Below are 16,468 nucleotides of genomic sequence, written 5' to 3'. Positions count from 1 at the left end.
TGTGTGTGTGTGTGTGTGTTGGACATGCAGTACCACCCAGCAACCGACACTCAACTACACCTTAAACACATGCAGCCTTACGGTTTACACTGCAAAAATCCAGTAAAGTAAAGCATCTTTATGAGTGTGTGTGTGTGTGTGTGTGTGTGTGTGTGAATGGATAGCTGTACATACATACATAGTTATATAATCCAACATCATCCTAAACTGATCATAAACAGAAAAGATGACCGTTCCCAGTTGTAACAATGATGCATTTATGTCTATACAGCGCAGAGAGGTGTCATCACCTCCACCTCCTCCCCCCAGAACCAGCTCCACCCACTGAGAACAGAAAACATGCAGTGACCCATGCGGTGGAGGCGGTGGAGGAGTGGCGGTGGTGTTACAACTAAAAGGGACTAAATGACATTTTTTTCGCTCCAGGTTTCCCTTCTGAGATGACTACAGGTGTTTTACCAGGCATACCAGACCTGGGTTGATTAAAAAAAAACAAGGAAAGCATATTCAAACGTTTTCAAATACTTTTCAAGTGTTTACTTGAGTCTGCAAGGAGTTTCCCGATGGGTAGGGGGGGGGGGGGTTGCCATTTTTGGACCATCCCATTGGCTGGTTTGCACCAACTTAGGCCAACTCAATAAAGCGCAGCAAAGTGTATCTGCAACTATTTAAAAATACGATAAGAACCCAGGTCTGTAGCATGTACGCTACAAACAGAACTCAAGAGAATTATGGAGAAACAATAGAAAGTTACCGGAACATTCATTCCATTGTCATCATCCATTTCCGTTACTTATACGTCCTTGAGTTCATGACACAAAAGGCAGTGCTGTAGAATTCCACTGGTGGATCATCCTTCATCATCCTTCATCCTCATCCTTCCCTTTCTGAGTGGTAGGTCCATACAGTTCCCTCCAGAACCATTGGTGGCTGAGTTGGCTGTGAGAGGTTAAGTCTCTCCACACACACCCCCCTCCTCTCACACGCACACACACACAGTCACTCACACTCACACACACACTGTCTCACACACACTCTCACTCTCACTCTCTCTCTCTCTCTCTCTCTCACACACTCTCTCACACTCACACTCACACTCACACTCACACCTCTGCGGCAATTGTTGATGACATCACGGCGTCCTTCCCGAGCAAAGGCACTGGGTCGTTACTGTTGTAACAACGGGCGGCGGCCGAGACAACAGCCGTGTCACATTCCACACCGTCATACCGGCTCCTGGATCTCGTGCCCTCCTCCTCCTCCTCCTCCTCATTTTTGCTGTTTTCTGTGGAGTCGGCTGTTTTTGTCACCGGGATGTACGGACCGGTGGTGGCGCGCGGGCGGTCTTAAGTGCTAAATGGTGGCAGTGAAGGTCGCTCAGTGGATTTCGATATGAACCTGCGTGTAAAGGGAAGAAAACGGCACATGATGATCAGAGTCTTGGATCATGATCATGATTGATTGACAGTTAAAAGAGATTGATTAATATGTTACATAATAGATCATTGATCATTGACAGTTAAAAGAGTTAGGCTATTATTTATCGTTGAGATAGTTAAAAAGAAGTAGCCTACATTTCTGTTGTATTAGCTAAGAGTGGGTAGAACTGCAGGTTCTAGAATGCCTTGCAGCAAGACGTCATAGAAGTTTGTTGTTTTGAGAAACCTGAATTGTACATTGAGTTGAAAGTGAATATCTAATAGCTCGTTTTATTGAAAAGAAAGTGATCACAAGTGTATGTCTGCAGATTTGAATATAAAGAACCTTTTGCTTGATATCACCAGTCCTAGCCATCATTTCAGATGGTAGAAATACTACACATAGCCTACTGTATGGGGAGGTTAGGAGCACCCATAGACATACTGTATGAGAGGTTAGGAGCACCTATAGACATACTGTATGGGGAGGTTAGAAGCACCTATAGACATACTGTATGGAGAGGTTAGAAGCATCTATAGACATACTGTATGGAGAGGTTAGAAGCACCTATAGACATACTGTATGGAGAGGTTAGAAGCACCTATAGACATACTGTATGGAGAGGTTAGAAGCACCTATAGACATACTGTATGGAGAGGTTAGAAGCATCTATAGACATACTGTATGGAGAGGTTAGAAGCATCTATAGACATAATGTATGGAGAGGTTAGGAGCATCTATAGACATACTGTATGGGGAGGTTAGAAGCACCTATAGACATACTGTATGGGGAGGTTAGAAGCATCTATAGACATACTGTATGGAGAGGTTAGAAGCATCTATAGACATACTGTATGGAGAGGTTAGAAGCATCTATAGACATACTGTATGGAGAGGTTAGAAGCATCTATAGACATACTGTATGGAGAGGTTAGGAGCACCTATAGACATACTGTATGGAGAGGTTAGAAGCACCTATAGACATACTGTATGGAGAGGTTAGAAGCATCTATAGACATACTGTATGGAGAGGTTAGAAGCATCTATAGACATACTGTATGAGAGGTTAGAAGCACCTATAGACATACTGTATGGAGAGGTTAGAAGCATCTATAGACATACTGTATGGAGAGGTTAGAAGCATCTATAGACATACTGTATGGAGAGGTTAGAAGCATCTATAGACATACTGTATGGGGAGGTTAGAAGCACCTATAGACATACTGTATGGAGAGGTTAGAAGCATCTATAGACATACTGTATGGAGAGTAGGGATGTTACGCTCGACGCAGTAGTCACGACACGGCGTCTATCTTCCGACGCAATGTGCGTCGATACAAATGTAACGATGCTTGTGTCAAATTGGCAAAAACCACGTGACTACTCGAAGAAAGATTCGTACGTCACACAAGCACATCTGACGCGTGTGTCAATCATTCCGCAGACGAGGCAGTGTTCCAAGTTTGGTGCTGCATAAAATGACCATGACCATGACCTGACCAGCAGATGGCAGTATAGAACTGCTGTACCACGACCTGACCAGCAGATGGCAGTATAGGCAGTACCATGACCGGACCAGCAGATGGCAGTATGGAGTTGCTGTATCGACTGCATCGATAGATCGACACTTTTTCCGACACAATTGTGTCGAACGTGTCAATTGCGTCGAAAGCTTCGTTTCCCCCATCACTAATGGAGAGGTTAGAAGCACCTATAGACATACTGTATGGAGAGGTTAGAAGCATCTATAGACATACTGTATGGAGAGGTTAGAAGCACCTATAGACATACTGTATGGAGAGGTTAGAAGCATCTATAGACATACTGTATGGGGAGGTTAGAAGCACCTATAGACATACTGTATGGAGAGGTTAGAAGCACCTATAGACATACTGTATGGAGAGGTTAGAAGCATCTATAGACATACTGTATCATGGAGAGGTTAGAAGCATCTATAGACATACTGTATGAGAGGTTAGAAGCACCTATAGACATACTGTATGGAGAGGTTAGAAGCATCTATAGACATACTGTATGGGGAGGTTAGAAGCACCTATAGACATACTGTATGGAGAGGTTAGAAGCATCTATAGACATACTGTATGGAGAGGTTAGAAGCACCTATAGACATACTGTATGGAGAGGTTAGAAGCATCTATAGACATACTGTATGGAGAGGTTAGAAGCATCTATAGACATACTGTATGGAGAGGTTAGAAGCACCTATAGACATACTGTATGGAGAGGTTAGAAGCATCTATAGACATACTGTATGGAGAGGTTAGAAGCATCTATAGACATACTGTATGAGAGGTTAGAAGCATCTATAGACATACTGTATGGGGAGGTTAGAAGCACCTATAGACATACTGTATGGAGAGGTTAGAAGCACCTATAGACATACTGTATGGGGAGGTTAGAAGCACCTATAGACATACTGTATGGGGAGGTTAGAAGCATCTATAGACATACTGTATGGGGAGGTTAGAAGCATCTATAGACATACTGTATGGGGAGGTTAGAAGCATCTATAGACATACTGTATGGAGAGGTTAGAAGCATCTATAGACATACTGTATGGGGAGGTTAGAAGCATCTATAGACATACTGTATGGGGAGGTTAGAATCATCTATAGACATACTGTATGGGGAGGTTAGAAGCACCTATAGACATACTGTATGGAGAGGTTAGAAGCATCTATAGACATACTGTATGGAGAGGTTAGAAGCATCTATAGACATACTGTATGGAGAGGTTAGGAAGGTAACAGGAGGTTAGGAGCACCTATAGACTATCACCTGAAAAACATAACAAGAATGAGAGGTTTCATGTCCAAGCAAGACCTTGAAAAACTCATCCATGCATTTGTTTCGAGTAGACTTGATTATTGTAATGGTCTACTAACAGGCCTATCTAAACTAGCTGTTCGTAAATTGCAGCTCATCCAAAACGCCGCTGCTAGGGTCCTAACAAAAACAAAGAAATTTGAACACATTACACCAATCCTGAGATCCCTGCACTGGCTACCAGTCTCTCAGAGAATTGAATTCAAAATCCTCCTAATTACATACAAATCACAAAATGGTCTTGGACCAAAATACATATCAGATCTCCTCCCACCCTATATTCCCGCAAGGTCCCTAAGGTCAGCTGAGACAAATCAGCTAATAATTCCAAGAGTAAAAACAAAACACGGTGCAGCAGCTTTCAGTCACGCTGCTGCATGCTCCTGGAACAAACTCCCTGAAGAAATCAAACAGGCCCAAACCCTTAAAATATTTAAATCTAAGCTAAAAACCTTCATGTTTTGCACCAGTTATGATTAAACACAAACACTTCTATCAATGTCTTTTTTCAATTAACTATTGTCTTTTTAAATGTTTTATCTATTTACTTCTTATATTTGCTTTTATTCATTGTAATTTTTATTTTCTTATGCTCCTCTTACTGTATTTTTAAATAATGTATGTAAAGCACTTTGAATTGCCCCTGTTGTATGAAATGTGCTATACAAATAAACTTGCCTTGCCTTGCCATACTGTATGGGGAGGTTAGGAAGGTAACAGGAGGTTAGGAGCACCTATCCAGTGTTTCCTCCAGGATTTTTAACATTAGTGGCGGAGTGGTCGTCTTTCGCTCGCGCATCTATAGACATACTGTATGGAGAGGTTAGAAGCATCTATAGACATACTGTATGGAGAGGTTAGAAGCACCTATAGACATACTGTATGGGGAGGTTAGAAGCACCTATAGACATACTGTATGGAGAGGTTAGAAGCATCTATAGACATACTGTATGGAGAGGTTAGAAGCATCTATAGACATACTGTATGGAGAGGTTAGAAGCACCTATAGACATACTGTATGGAGAGGTTAGAAGCATCTATAGACATACTGTATCATGGAGAGGTTAGAAGCATCTATAGACATACTGTATGAGAGGTTAGAAGCACCTATAGACATACTGTATGGAGAGGTTAGAAGCATCTATAGACATACTGTATGGAGAGGTTAGAAGCATCTATAGACATACTGTATGGAGAGGTTAGAAGCACCTATAGACATACTGTATGGAGAGGTTAGAAGCATCTATAGACATACTGTATGGGGAGGTTAGAAGCACCTATAGACATACTGTATGGAGAGGTTAGAAGCACCTATAGACATACTGTATGGAGAGGTTAGAAGCATCTATAGACATACTGTATCATGGAGAGGTTAGAAGCATCTATAGACATACTGTATGAGAGGTTAGAAGCACCTATAGACATACTGTATGGAGAGGTTAGAAGCATCTATAGACATACTGTATGGGGAGGTTAGAAGCACCTATAGACATACTGTATGGAGAGGTTAGAAGCATCTATAGACATACTGTATGGAGAGGTTAGAAGCACCTATAGACATACTGTATGGAGAGGTTAGAAGCATCTATAGACATACTGTATGGAGAGGTTAGAAGCATCTATAGACATACTGTATGGAGAGGTTAGAAGCACCTATAGACATACTGTATGGAGAGGTTAGAAGCATCTATAGACATACTGTATGGGGAGGTTAGAAGCACCTATAGACATACTGTATGGAGAGGTTAGAAGCACCTATAGACATACTGTATGGAGAGGTTAGAAGCATCTATAGACATACTGTATCATGGAGAGGTTAGAAGCATCTATAGACATACTGTATGAGAGGTTAGAAGCACCTATAGACATACTGTATGGAGAGGTTAGAAGCATCTATAGACATACTGTATGGAGAGGTTAGAAGCATCTATAGACATACTGTATGGAGAGGTTAGAAGCACCTATAGACATACTGTATGGAGAGGTTAGAAGCATCTATAGACATACTGTATGGGGAGGTTAGAAGCACCTATAGACATACTGTATGGAGAGGTTAGAAGCACCTATAGACATACTGTATGGAGAGGTTAGAAGCATCTATAGACATACTGTATCATGGAGAGGTTAGAAGCATCTATAGACATACTGTATGAGAGGTTAGAAGCACCTATAGACATACTGTATGGAGAGGTTAGAAGCATCTATAGACATACTGTATGGGGAGGTTAGAAGCACCTATAGACATACTGTATGGAGAGGTTAGAAGCATCTATAGACATACTGTATGGAGAGGTTAGAAGCACCTATAGACATACTGTATGGAGAGGTTAGAAGCATCTATAGACATACTGTATGGAGAGGTTAGAAGCATCTATAGACATACTGTATGGAGAGGTTAGAAGCACCTATAGACATACTGTATGGAGAGGTTAGAAGCATCTATAGACATACTGTATGGGGAGGTTAGAAGCACCTATAGACATACTGTATGGAGAGGTTAGAAGCACCTATAGACATACTGTATGGAGAGGTTAGAAGCATCTATAGACATACTGTATGGAGAGGTTAGAAGCATCTATAGACATACTGTATGAGAGGTTAGAAGCATCTATAGACATACTGTATGGGGAGGTTAGAAGCACCTATAGACATACTGTATGGAGAGGTTAGAAGCACCTATAGACATACTGTATGGAGAGGTTAGAAGCACCTATAGACATACTGTATGGAGAGGTTAGAAGCACCTATAGACATACTGTATGGGGAGGTTAGAAGCACCTATAGACATACTGTATGGGGAGGTTAGAAGCATCTATAGACATACTGTATGGGGAGGTTAGAAGCATCTATAGACATACTGTATGGAGAGGTTAGAAGCATCTATAGACATACTGTATGGGGAGGTTAGAAGCATCTATAGACATACTGTATGGGGAGGTTAGAAGCATCTATAGACATACTGTATGGGGAGGTTAGAAGCATCTATAGACATACTGTATGGGGAGGTTAGAAGCACCTATAGACATACTGTATGGAGAGGTTAGAAGCATCTATAGACATACTGTATGGAGAGGTTAGAAGCATCTATAGACATACTGTATGGAGAGGTTAGGAAGGTAACAGGAGGTTAGGAGCACCTATAGACTATCACCTGAAAAACATAACAAGAATGAGAGGTTTCATGTCCAAGCAAGACCTTGAAAAACTCATCCATGCATTTGTTTCGAGTAGACTTGATTATTGTAATGGTCTACTAACAGGCCTATCTAAAGGAGCTGTTCGTAAATTGCAGCTCATCCAAAACGCCGCTGCTAGGGTCCTAACAAAAACAAAGAAATTTGAACACATTACACCAATCCTGAGATCCCTGCACTGGCTACCAGTCTCTCAGAGAATTGAATTCAAAATCCTCCTAATTACATACAAATCACAAAATGGTCTTGGACCAAAATACATATCAGATCTCCTCCCACCCTATATTCCCGCAAGGTCCCTAAGGTCAGCTGAGACAAATCAGCTAATAATTCCAAGAGTAAAAACAAAACACGGTGCAGCAGCTTTCAGTCACGCTGCTGCATGCTCCTGGAACAAACTCCCTGAAGAAATCAAACAGGCCCAAACCCTTAAAATATTTAAATCTAAGCTAAAAACCTTCATGTTTTGCACCAGTTATGATTAAACACAAACACTTCTATCAATGTCTTTTTTCCATTAACTATTGTCTTTTTAAATGTTTTATCTATTTACTTCTTATATTTGCTTTTATTCATTGTAATTTTTATTTTCTTATGCTCCTCTTACTGTATTTTTAAATAATGTATGTAAAGCACTTTGAATTGCCCCTGTTGTATGAAATGTGCTATACAAATAAACTTGCCTTGCCTTGCCATACTGTATAGGGAGGTTAGGAAGGTAACAGGAGGTTAGGAGCACCTATCCAGTGTTTCCTCCAGGATTTTTAACATTAGTGGCGGAGTGGTCGTCTTTCGCTCGCGCATCTATAGACATACTGTATGGAGAGGTTAGAAGCATCTATAGACATACTGTATGGAGAGGTTAGAAGCACCTATAGACATACTGTATGGGGAGGTTAGAAGCACCTATAGACATACTGTATGGAGAGGTTAGAAGCATCTATAGACATACTGTATGAGAGGTTAGAAGCATCTATAGACATAATGTATGGAGAGGTTAGGAGCATCTATAGACATACTGTATGGGGAGGTTAGAAGCACCTATAGACATACTGTATGGGGAGGTTAGAAGCATCTATAGACATACTGTATGGAGAGGTTAGAAGCATCTATAGACATACTGTATGGAGAGGTTAGAAGCATCTATAGACATACTGTATGGAGAGGTTAGAAGCATCTATAGACATACTGTATGGAGAGGTTAGGAGCACCTATAGACATACTGTATGGAGAGGTTAGAAGCACCTATAGACATACTGTATGGAGAGGTTAGAAGCATCTATAGACATACTGTATGGAGAGGTTAGAAGCATCTATAGACATACTGTATGAGAGGTTAGAAGCACCTATAGACATACTGTATGGAGAGGTTAGAAGCATCTATAGACATACTGTATGGAGAGGTTAGAAGCATCTATAGACATACTGTATGGAGAGGTTAGAAGCATCTATAGACATACTGTATGGGGAGGTTAGAAGCACCTATAGACATACTGTATGGAGAGGTTAGAAGCATCTATAGACATACTGTATGGAGAGTAGGGATGTTACGCTCGACGCAGTAGTCACGACACGGCGTCTATCTTCCGACGCAATGTGCGTCGATACAAATGTAACGATGCTTGTGTCAAATTGGCAAAAACCACGTGACTACTCGAAGAAAGATTCGTACGTCACACAAGCACATCTGACGCGTGTGTCAATCATTCCGCAGACGAGGCAGTGTTCCAAGTTTGGTGCTGCATAAAATGACCATGACCATGACCTGACCAGCAGATGGCAGTATAGAACTGCTGTACCACGACCTGACCAGCAGATGGCAGTATAGGCAGTACCATGACCTGACCAGCAGATGGCAGTATGGAGTTGCTGTATCGACTGCATCGATAGATCGACACTTTTTCCGACACAATTGTGTCGAACGTGTCAATTGCGTCGAAAGCTTCGTTTCCCCCATCACTAATGGAGAGGTTAGAAGCACCTATAGACATACTGTATGGAGAGGTTAGAAGCATCTATAGACATACTGTATGGAGAGGTTAGAAGCACCTATAGACATACTGTATGGAGAGGTTAGAAGCATCTATAGACATACTGTATGGGGAGGTTAGAAGCACCTATAGACATACTGTATGGAGAGGTTAGAAGCACCTATAGACATACTGTATGGAGAGGTTAGAAGCATCTATAGACATACTGTATCATGGAGAGGTTAGAAGCATCTATAGACATACTGTATGAGAGGTTAGAAGCACCTATAGACATACTGTATGGAGAGGTTAGAAGCATCTATAGACATACTGTATGGGGAGGTTAGAAGCACCTATAGACATACTGTATGGAGAGGTTAGAAGCATCTATAGACATACTGTATGGAGAGGTTAGAAGCACCTATAGACATACTGTATGGAGAGGTTAGAAGCATCTATAGACATACTGTATGGAGAGGTTAGAAGCATCTATAGACATACTGTATGGAGAGGTTAGAAGCACCTATAGACATACTGTATGGAGAGGTTAGAAGCATCTATAGACATACTGTATGGAGAGGTTAGAAGCATCTATAGACATACTGTATGAGAGGTTAGAAGCATCTATAGACATACTGTATGGGGAGGTTAGAAGCACCTATAGACATACTGTATGGAGAGGTTAGAAGCACCTATAGACATACTGTATGGGGAGGTTAGAAGCACCTATAGACATACTGTATGGGGAGGTTAGAAGCATCTATAGACATACTGTATGGGGAGGTTAGAAGCATCTATAGACATACTGTATGGGGAGGTTAGAAGCATCTATAGACATACTGTATGGAGAGGTTAGAAGCATCTATAGACATACTGTATGGGGAGGTTAGAAGCATCTATAGACATACTGTATGGGGAGGTTAGAATCATCTATAGACATACTGTATGGGGAGGTTAGAAGCACCTATAGACATACTGTATGGAGAGGTTAGAAGCATCTATAGACATACTGTATGGAGAGGTTAGAAGCATCTATAGACATACTGTATGGAGAGGTTAGGAAGGTAACAGGAGGTTAGGAGCACCTATAGACTATCACCTGAAAAACATAACAAGAATGAGAGGTTTCATGTCCAAGCAAGACCTTGAAAAACTCATCCATGCATTTGTTTCGAGTAGACTTGATTATTGTAATGGTCTACTAACAGGCCTATCTAAACTAGCTGTTCGTAAATTGCAGCTCATCCAAAACGCCGCTGCTAGGGTCCTAACAAAAACAAAGAAATTTGAACACATTACACCAATCCTGAGATCCCTGCACTGGCTACCAGTCTCTCAGAGAATTGAATTCAAAATCCTCCTAATTACATACAAATCACAAAATGGTCTTGGACCAAAATACATATCAGATCTCCTCCCACCCTATATTCCCGCAAGGTCCCTAAGGTCAGCTGAGACAAATCAGCTAATAATTCCAAGAGTAAAAACAAAACACGGTGCAGCAGCTTTCAGTCACGCTGCTGCATGCTCCTGGAACAAACTCCCTGAAGAAATCAAACAGGCCCAAACCCTTAAAATATTTAAATCTAAGCTAAAAACCTTCATGTTTTGCACCAGTTATGATTAAACACAAACACTTCTATCAATGTCTTTTTTCAATTAACTATTGTCTTTTTAAATGTTTTATCTATTTACTTCTTATATTTGCTTTTATTCATTGTAATTTTTATTTTCTTATGCTCCTCTTACTGTATTTTTAAATAATGTATGTAAAGCACTTTGAATTGCCCCTGTTGTATGAAATGTGCTATACAAATAAACTTGCCTTGCCTTGCCATACTGTATGGGGAGGTTAGGAAGGTAACAGGAGGTTAGGAGCACCTATCCAGTGTTTCCTCCAGGATTTTTAACATTAGTGGCGGAGTGGTCGTCTTTCGCTCGCGCATCTATAGACATACTGTATGGAGAGGTTAGAAGCATCTATAGACATACTGTATGGAGAGGTTAGAAGCACCTATAGACATACTGTATGGGGAGGTTAGAAGCACCTATAGACATACTGTATGGAGAGGTTAGAAGCATCTATAGACATACTGTATGGAGAGGTTAGAAGCACCTATAGACATACTGTATGGAGAGGTTAGAAGCATCTATAGACATACTGTATCATGGAGAGGTTAGAAGCATCTATAGACATACTGTATGAGAGGTTAGAAGCACCTATAGACATACTGTATGGAGAGGTTAGAAGCATCTATAGACATACTGTATGGAGAGGTTAGAAGCATCTATAGACATACTGTATGGAGAGGTTAGAAGCACCTATAGACATACTGTATGGAGAGGTTAGAAGCATCTATAGACATACTGTATGGGGAGGTTAGAAGCACCTATAGACATACTGTATGGAGAGGTTAGAAGCACCTATAGACATACTGTATGGAGAGGTTAGAAGCATCTATAGACATACTGTATCATGGAGAGGTTAGAAGCATCTATAGACATACTGTATGAGAGGTTAGAAGCACCTATAGACATACTGTATGGAGAGGTTAGAAGCATCTATAGACATACTGTATGGGGAGGTTAGAAGCACCTATAGACATACTGTATGGAGAGGTTAGAAGCATCTATAGACATACTGTATGGAGAGGTTAGAAGCACCTATAGACATACTGTATGGAGAGGTTAGAAGCATCTATAGACATACTGTATGGAGAGGTTAGAAGCATCTATAGACATACTGTATGGAGAGGTTAGAAGCACCTATAGACATACTGTATGGAGAGGTTAGAAGCATCTATAGACATACTGTATGGGGAGGTTAGAAGCACCTATAGACATACTGTATGGAGAGGTTAGAAGCACCTATAGACATACTGTATGGAGAGGTTAGAAGCATCTATAGACATACTGTATCATGGAGAGGTTAGAAGCATCTATAGACATACTGTATGAGAGGTTAGAAGCACCTATAGACATACTGTATGGAGAGGTTAGAAGCATCTATAGACATACTGTATGGAGAGGTTAGAAGCATCTATAGACATACTGTATGGAGAGGTTAGAAGCACCTATAGACATACTGTATGGAGAGGTTAGAAGCATCTATAGACATACTGTATGGGGAGGTTAGAAGCACCTATAGACATACTGTATGGAGAGGTTAGAAGCACCTATAGACATACTGTATGGAGAGGTTAGAAGCATCTATAGACATACTGTATCATGGAGAGGTTAGAAGCATCTATAGACATACTGTATGAGAGGTTAGAAGCACCTATAGACATACTGTATGGAGAGGTTAGAAGCATCTATAGACATACTGTATGGGGAGGTTAGAAGCACCTATAGACATACTGTATGGAGAGGTTAGAAGCATCTATAGACATACTGTATGGAGAGGTTAGAAGCACCTATAGACATACTGTATGGAGAGGTTAGAAGCATCTATAGACATACTGTATGGAGAGGTTAGAAGCATCTATAGACATACTGTATGGAGAGGTTAGAAGCACCTATAGACATACTGTATGGAGAGGTTAGAAGCATCTATAGACATACTGTATGGGGAGGTTAGAAGCACCTATAGACATACTGTATGGAGAGGTTAGAAGCACCTATAGACATACTGTATGGAGAGGTTAGAAGCATCTATAGACATACTGTATGGAGAGGTTAGAAGCATCTATAGACATACTGTATGAGAGGTTAGAAGCATCTATAGACATACTGTATGGGGAGGTTAGAAGCACCTATAGACATACTGTATGGAGAGGTTAGAAGCACCTATAGACATACTGTATGGAGAGGTTAGAAGCACCTATAGACATACTGTATGGAGAGGTTAGAAGCACCTATAGACATACTGTATGGGGAGGTTAGAAGCACCTATAGACATACTGTATGGGGAGGTTAGAAGCATCTATAGACATACTGTATGGGGAGGTTAGAAGCATCTATAGACATACTGTATGGAGAGGTTAGAAGCATCTATAGACATACTGTATGGGGAGGTTAGAAGCATCTATAGACATACTGTATGGGGAGGTTAGAAGCATCTATAGACATACTGTATGGGGAGGTTAGAAGCATCTATAGACATACTGTATGGGGAGGTTAGAAGCACCTATAGACATACTGTATGGAGAGGTTAGAAGCATCTATAGACATACTGTATGGAGAGGTTAGAAGCATCTATAGACATACTGTATGGAGAGGTTAGGAAGGTAACAGGAGGTTAGGAGCACCTATAGACTATCACCTGAAAAACATAACAAGAATGAGAGGTTTCATGTCCAAGCAAGACCTTGAAAAACTCATCCATGCATTTGTTTCGAGTAGACTTGATTATTGTAATGGTCTACTAACAGGCCTATCTAAAGGAGCTGTTCGTAAATTGCAGCTCATCCAAAACGCCGCTGCTAGGGTCCTAACAAAAACAAAGAAATTTGAACACATTACACCAATCCTGAGATCCCTGCACTGGCTACCAGTCTCTCAGAGAATTGAATTCAAAATCCTCCTAATTACATACAAATCACAAAATGGTCTTGGACCAAAATACATATCAGATCTCCTCCCACCCTATATTCCCGCAAGGTCCCTAAGGTCAGCTGAGACAAATCAGCTAATAATTCCAAGAGTAAAAACAAAACACGGTGCAGCAGCTTTCAGTCACGCTGCTGCATGCTCCTGGAACAAACTCCCTGAAGAAATCAAACAGGCCCAAACCCTTAAAATATTTAAATCTAAGCTAAAAACCTTCATGTTTTGCACCAGTTATGATTAAACACAAACACTTCTATCAATGTCTTTTTTCCATTAACTATTGTCTTTTTAAATGTTTTATCTATTTACTTCTTATATTTGCTTTTATTCATTGTAATTTTTATTTTCTTATGCTCCTCTTACTGTATTTTTAAATAATGTATGTAAAGCACTTTGAATTGCCCCTGTTGTATGAAATGTGCTATACAAATAAACTTGCCTTGCCTTGCCATACTGTATAGGGAGGTTAGGAAGGTAACAGGAGGTTAGGAGCACCTATCCAGTGTTTCCTCCAGGATTTTTAACATTAGTGGCGGAGTGGTCGTCTTTCGCTCGCGCATCTATAGACATACTGTATGGAGAGGTTAGAAGCATCTATAGACATACTGTATGGAGAGGTTAGAAGCACCTATAGACATACTGTATGGGGAGGTTAGAAGCACCTATAGACATACTGTATGGAGAGGTTAGAAGCATCTATAGACATACTGTATGAGAGGTTAGAAGCATCTATAGACATAATGTATGGGGAGGTTAGAAGCACCTATAGACATACTGTATGGAGAGGTTAGGAGCATCTATAGACATACTGTATGGAGAGGTTAGGAGCATCTATAGACATACTGTATGGGGAGGTTAGAAGCATCTATAGACATACTGTATGGGGAGGTTAGGAAGGTAACAGGAGGTTAGGAAGGTAACAAACATGTGGCCAGTGGGCGGTGGCTGTTTAATGACCCAGCAGGTAGCTGTATGCCATTACAACAGACTTAAATTTCCGCGTTTATCCCAATGAAAAACAACTGCTCGATCGCTCAGATGTCATGGAGATGATGTGTCCTACTGTCTCCGCCTCATCTTCGCCAGAGGAAACGTCTGCTTCCTCCAGACTAGACGAGTGTGTGACTGAGCATCTTAACCCAGCTGGATTAAACGGCTGAGATATTAACGGTCTTTAAAAAACATGTTATTATTTCAATAGATTTACCTGTAATCGCACATTGAACATCATCGAAGCGATGAGGTAGAGATAAGGGAATCGGATTCGCAGTCGCCACGCCAGATCAAAGAAGATCAACAGAGTCCTGGTCAAGCCTTTGGAGAACACCCCGTAGGTCCGGCCAGCAGACCCCGAGAAACGGAACACGAGATACGACAGACCCGCCATGATTACACGTCAGCTTTAGAAACCAGCTGGACGGCTAGTGACCAACATGTAACCGTGGGGACTTCCATGGTCTGCCACCGCAGGCATTTACACTCGTGTTTTCATCTCGATCAGTCAGATCTGCTCCGCCCAGGCCAACGGGGATCTTCTTCTCCCGTTTTGGTCGCAGTACGGAGCATTAACAGTGTGACACACGGATGTTGCAAATATATGCGCTGACGTCATCAACAACTATATCGATTTCCTCCTTTTACATTTTTATTAATGTATTATTTATTAATTACATGTATTTATTACATTTGTTTATAATTATTTATTTATGTATTTTGTTATTTCTGATCTTTAGAGAATCCCTTAGATCAGAATCACAATTACTTTTATTACATCAATGTACGGGTCAATTGTATGGGTACGAGTAAACTTCTTCACAGATATAGTCATAGATATATTTGATCAGTCCAACAAATGAATGATGTAGTTCATAACTGTGTTGTTGGTTTATTTTAGTGCATTCCTCCGCCCTTACAGCCAAAGAGGGATATAACTGGGCCCCAAAATATAAAAGAAGACACAATTTAAGACACCTCTTTTTGTTCCAGCTCAAACTTCTGTTTATTGTTATACACGACCAGACCACAACTAATTCGTTCCTTGTGAAAACCTACTTGGCAATACATCTGTTTCTGATTCTTAACTTTTATACCACAGATTTGTTGGTGATTTGTTCAATCAGGCCACTCGGTCAGACCCTGGCCCTGCCATGTAGTCAACGTAATTTAATATCTGCGTTTTGAAACAAGATTCAAGACTCATATTTGATAGTTTGACTGATGTGAAATGTGTTGATTTTTAGTCCAGCTAATTGTAGCACATTCGTTTCTGCATTATTTTTTGCGTGCGTGGGCGTCTGGGGCGACCGGAAGTGACTGTCGGGACTAGATCAGAAGGGCACACACACACCGTGGTGTTCTATCGAGAAATCCAACTAGCTCCATTAAGACTTCCGGTTTGGTTTTTCGCCGTTTTCGTGGCTTCAAAATAAAAGAACGAGTTTTGAATGGAAAGTGATCCCAATATTTTTATTTTTGTAATACTTTTTT

The 16,468-nt window shown here is 40.8% G+C and overlaps 1 protein-coding gene across 1 annotated transcript; it reads right to left on the bottom strand.

Moving 5' to 3' along the window:
• Positions 1-516: 516 nt before the first annotated feature.
• Positions 517-15,382, bottom strand: smim10l3 (small integral membrane protein 10 like 3). Its single transcript, XM_080522592.1, has 2 exons — positions 15,189-15,382; positions 517-1,398 (listed from the first exon to the last, which is right to left on the bottom strand). The coding sequence occupies exons 1-2, from the start codon at positions 15,366-15,368 to the stop codon at positions 1,378-1,380; spliced, it is 201 nt and encodes a 66-aa protein (XP_080378718.1). The 5' UTR covers positions 15,369-15,382; the 3' UTR covers positions 517-1,377.
• Positions 15,383-16,468: the final 1,086 nt, after the last annotated feature.

This window comes from Nansenia antarctica (genome assembly GCF_963989245.1).
Source record: "Nansenia antarctica genome assembly, chromosome: 2".
Taxonomy (NCBI): domain Eukaryota; kingdom Metazoa; phylum Chordata; class Actinopteri; order Argentiniformes; family Microstomatidae; genus Nansenia; species Nansenia antarctica.
The sequence above is the reverse complement of the archived record's forward strand: the minus strand, read 5'-3'. Positions and strand labels throughout refer to the sequence as shown.

Bases quoted from the DNA above. Each gene is read 5' to 3' on its own strand.
- smim10l3 (XM_080522592.1), bottom strand. From the start codon at position 15,368: ATGGCGGGTCTGTCGTATCTCGTGTTCCGTTTCTCGGGGTCTGCTGGC. The intron at 1,399-15,188 runs GTAAATCTATTG...CTTTACACGCAG, and splicing joins TGTTCAATGTGCGATTACAG to GTTCATATCGAAATCCACTG.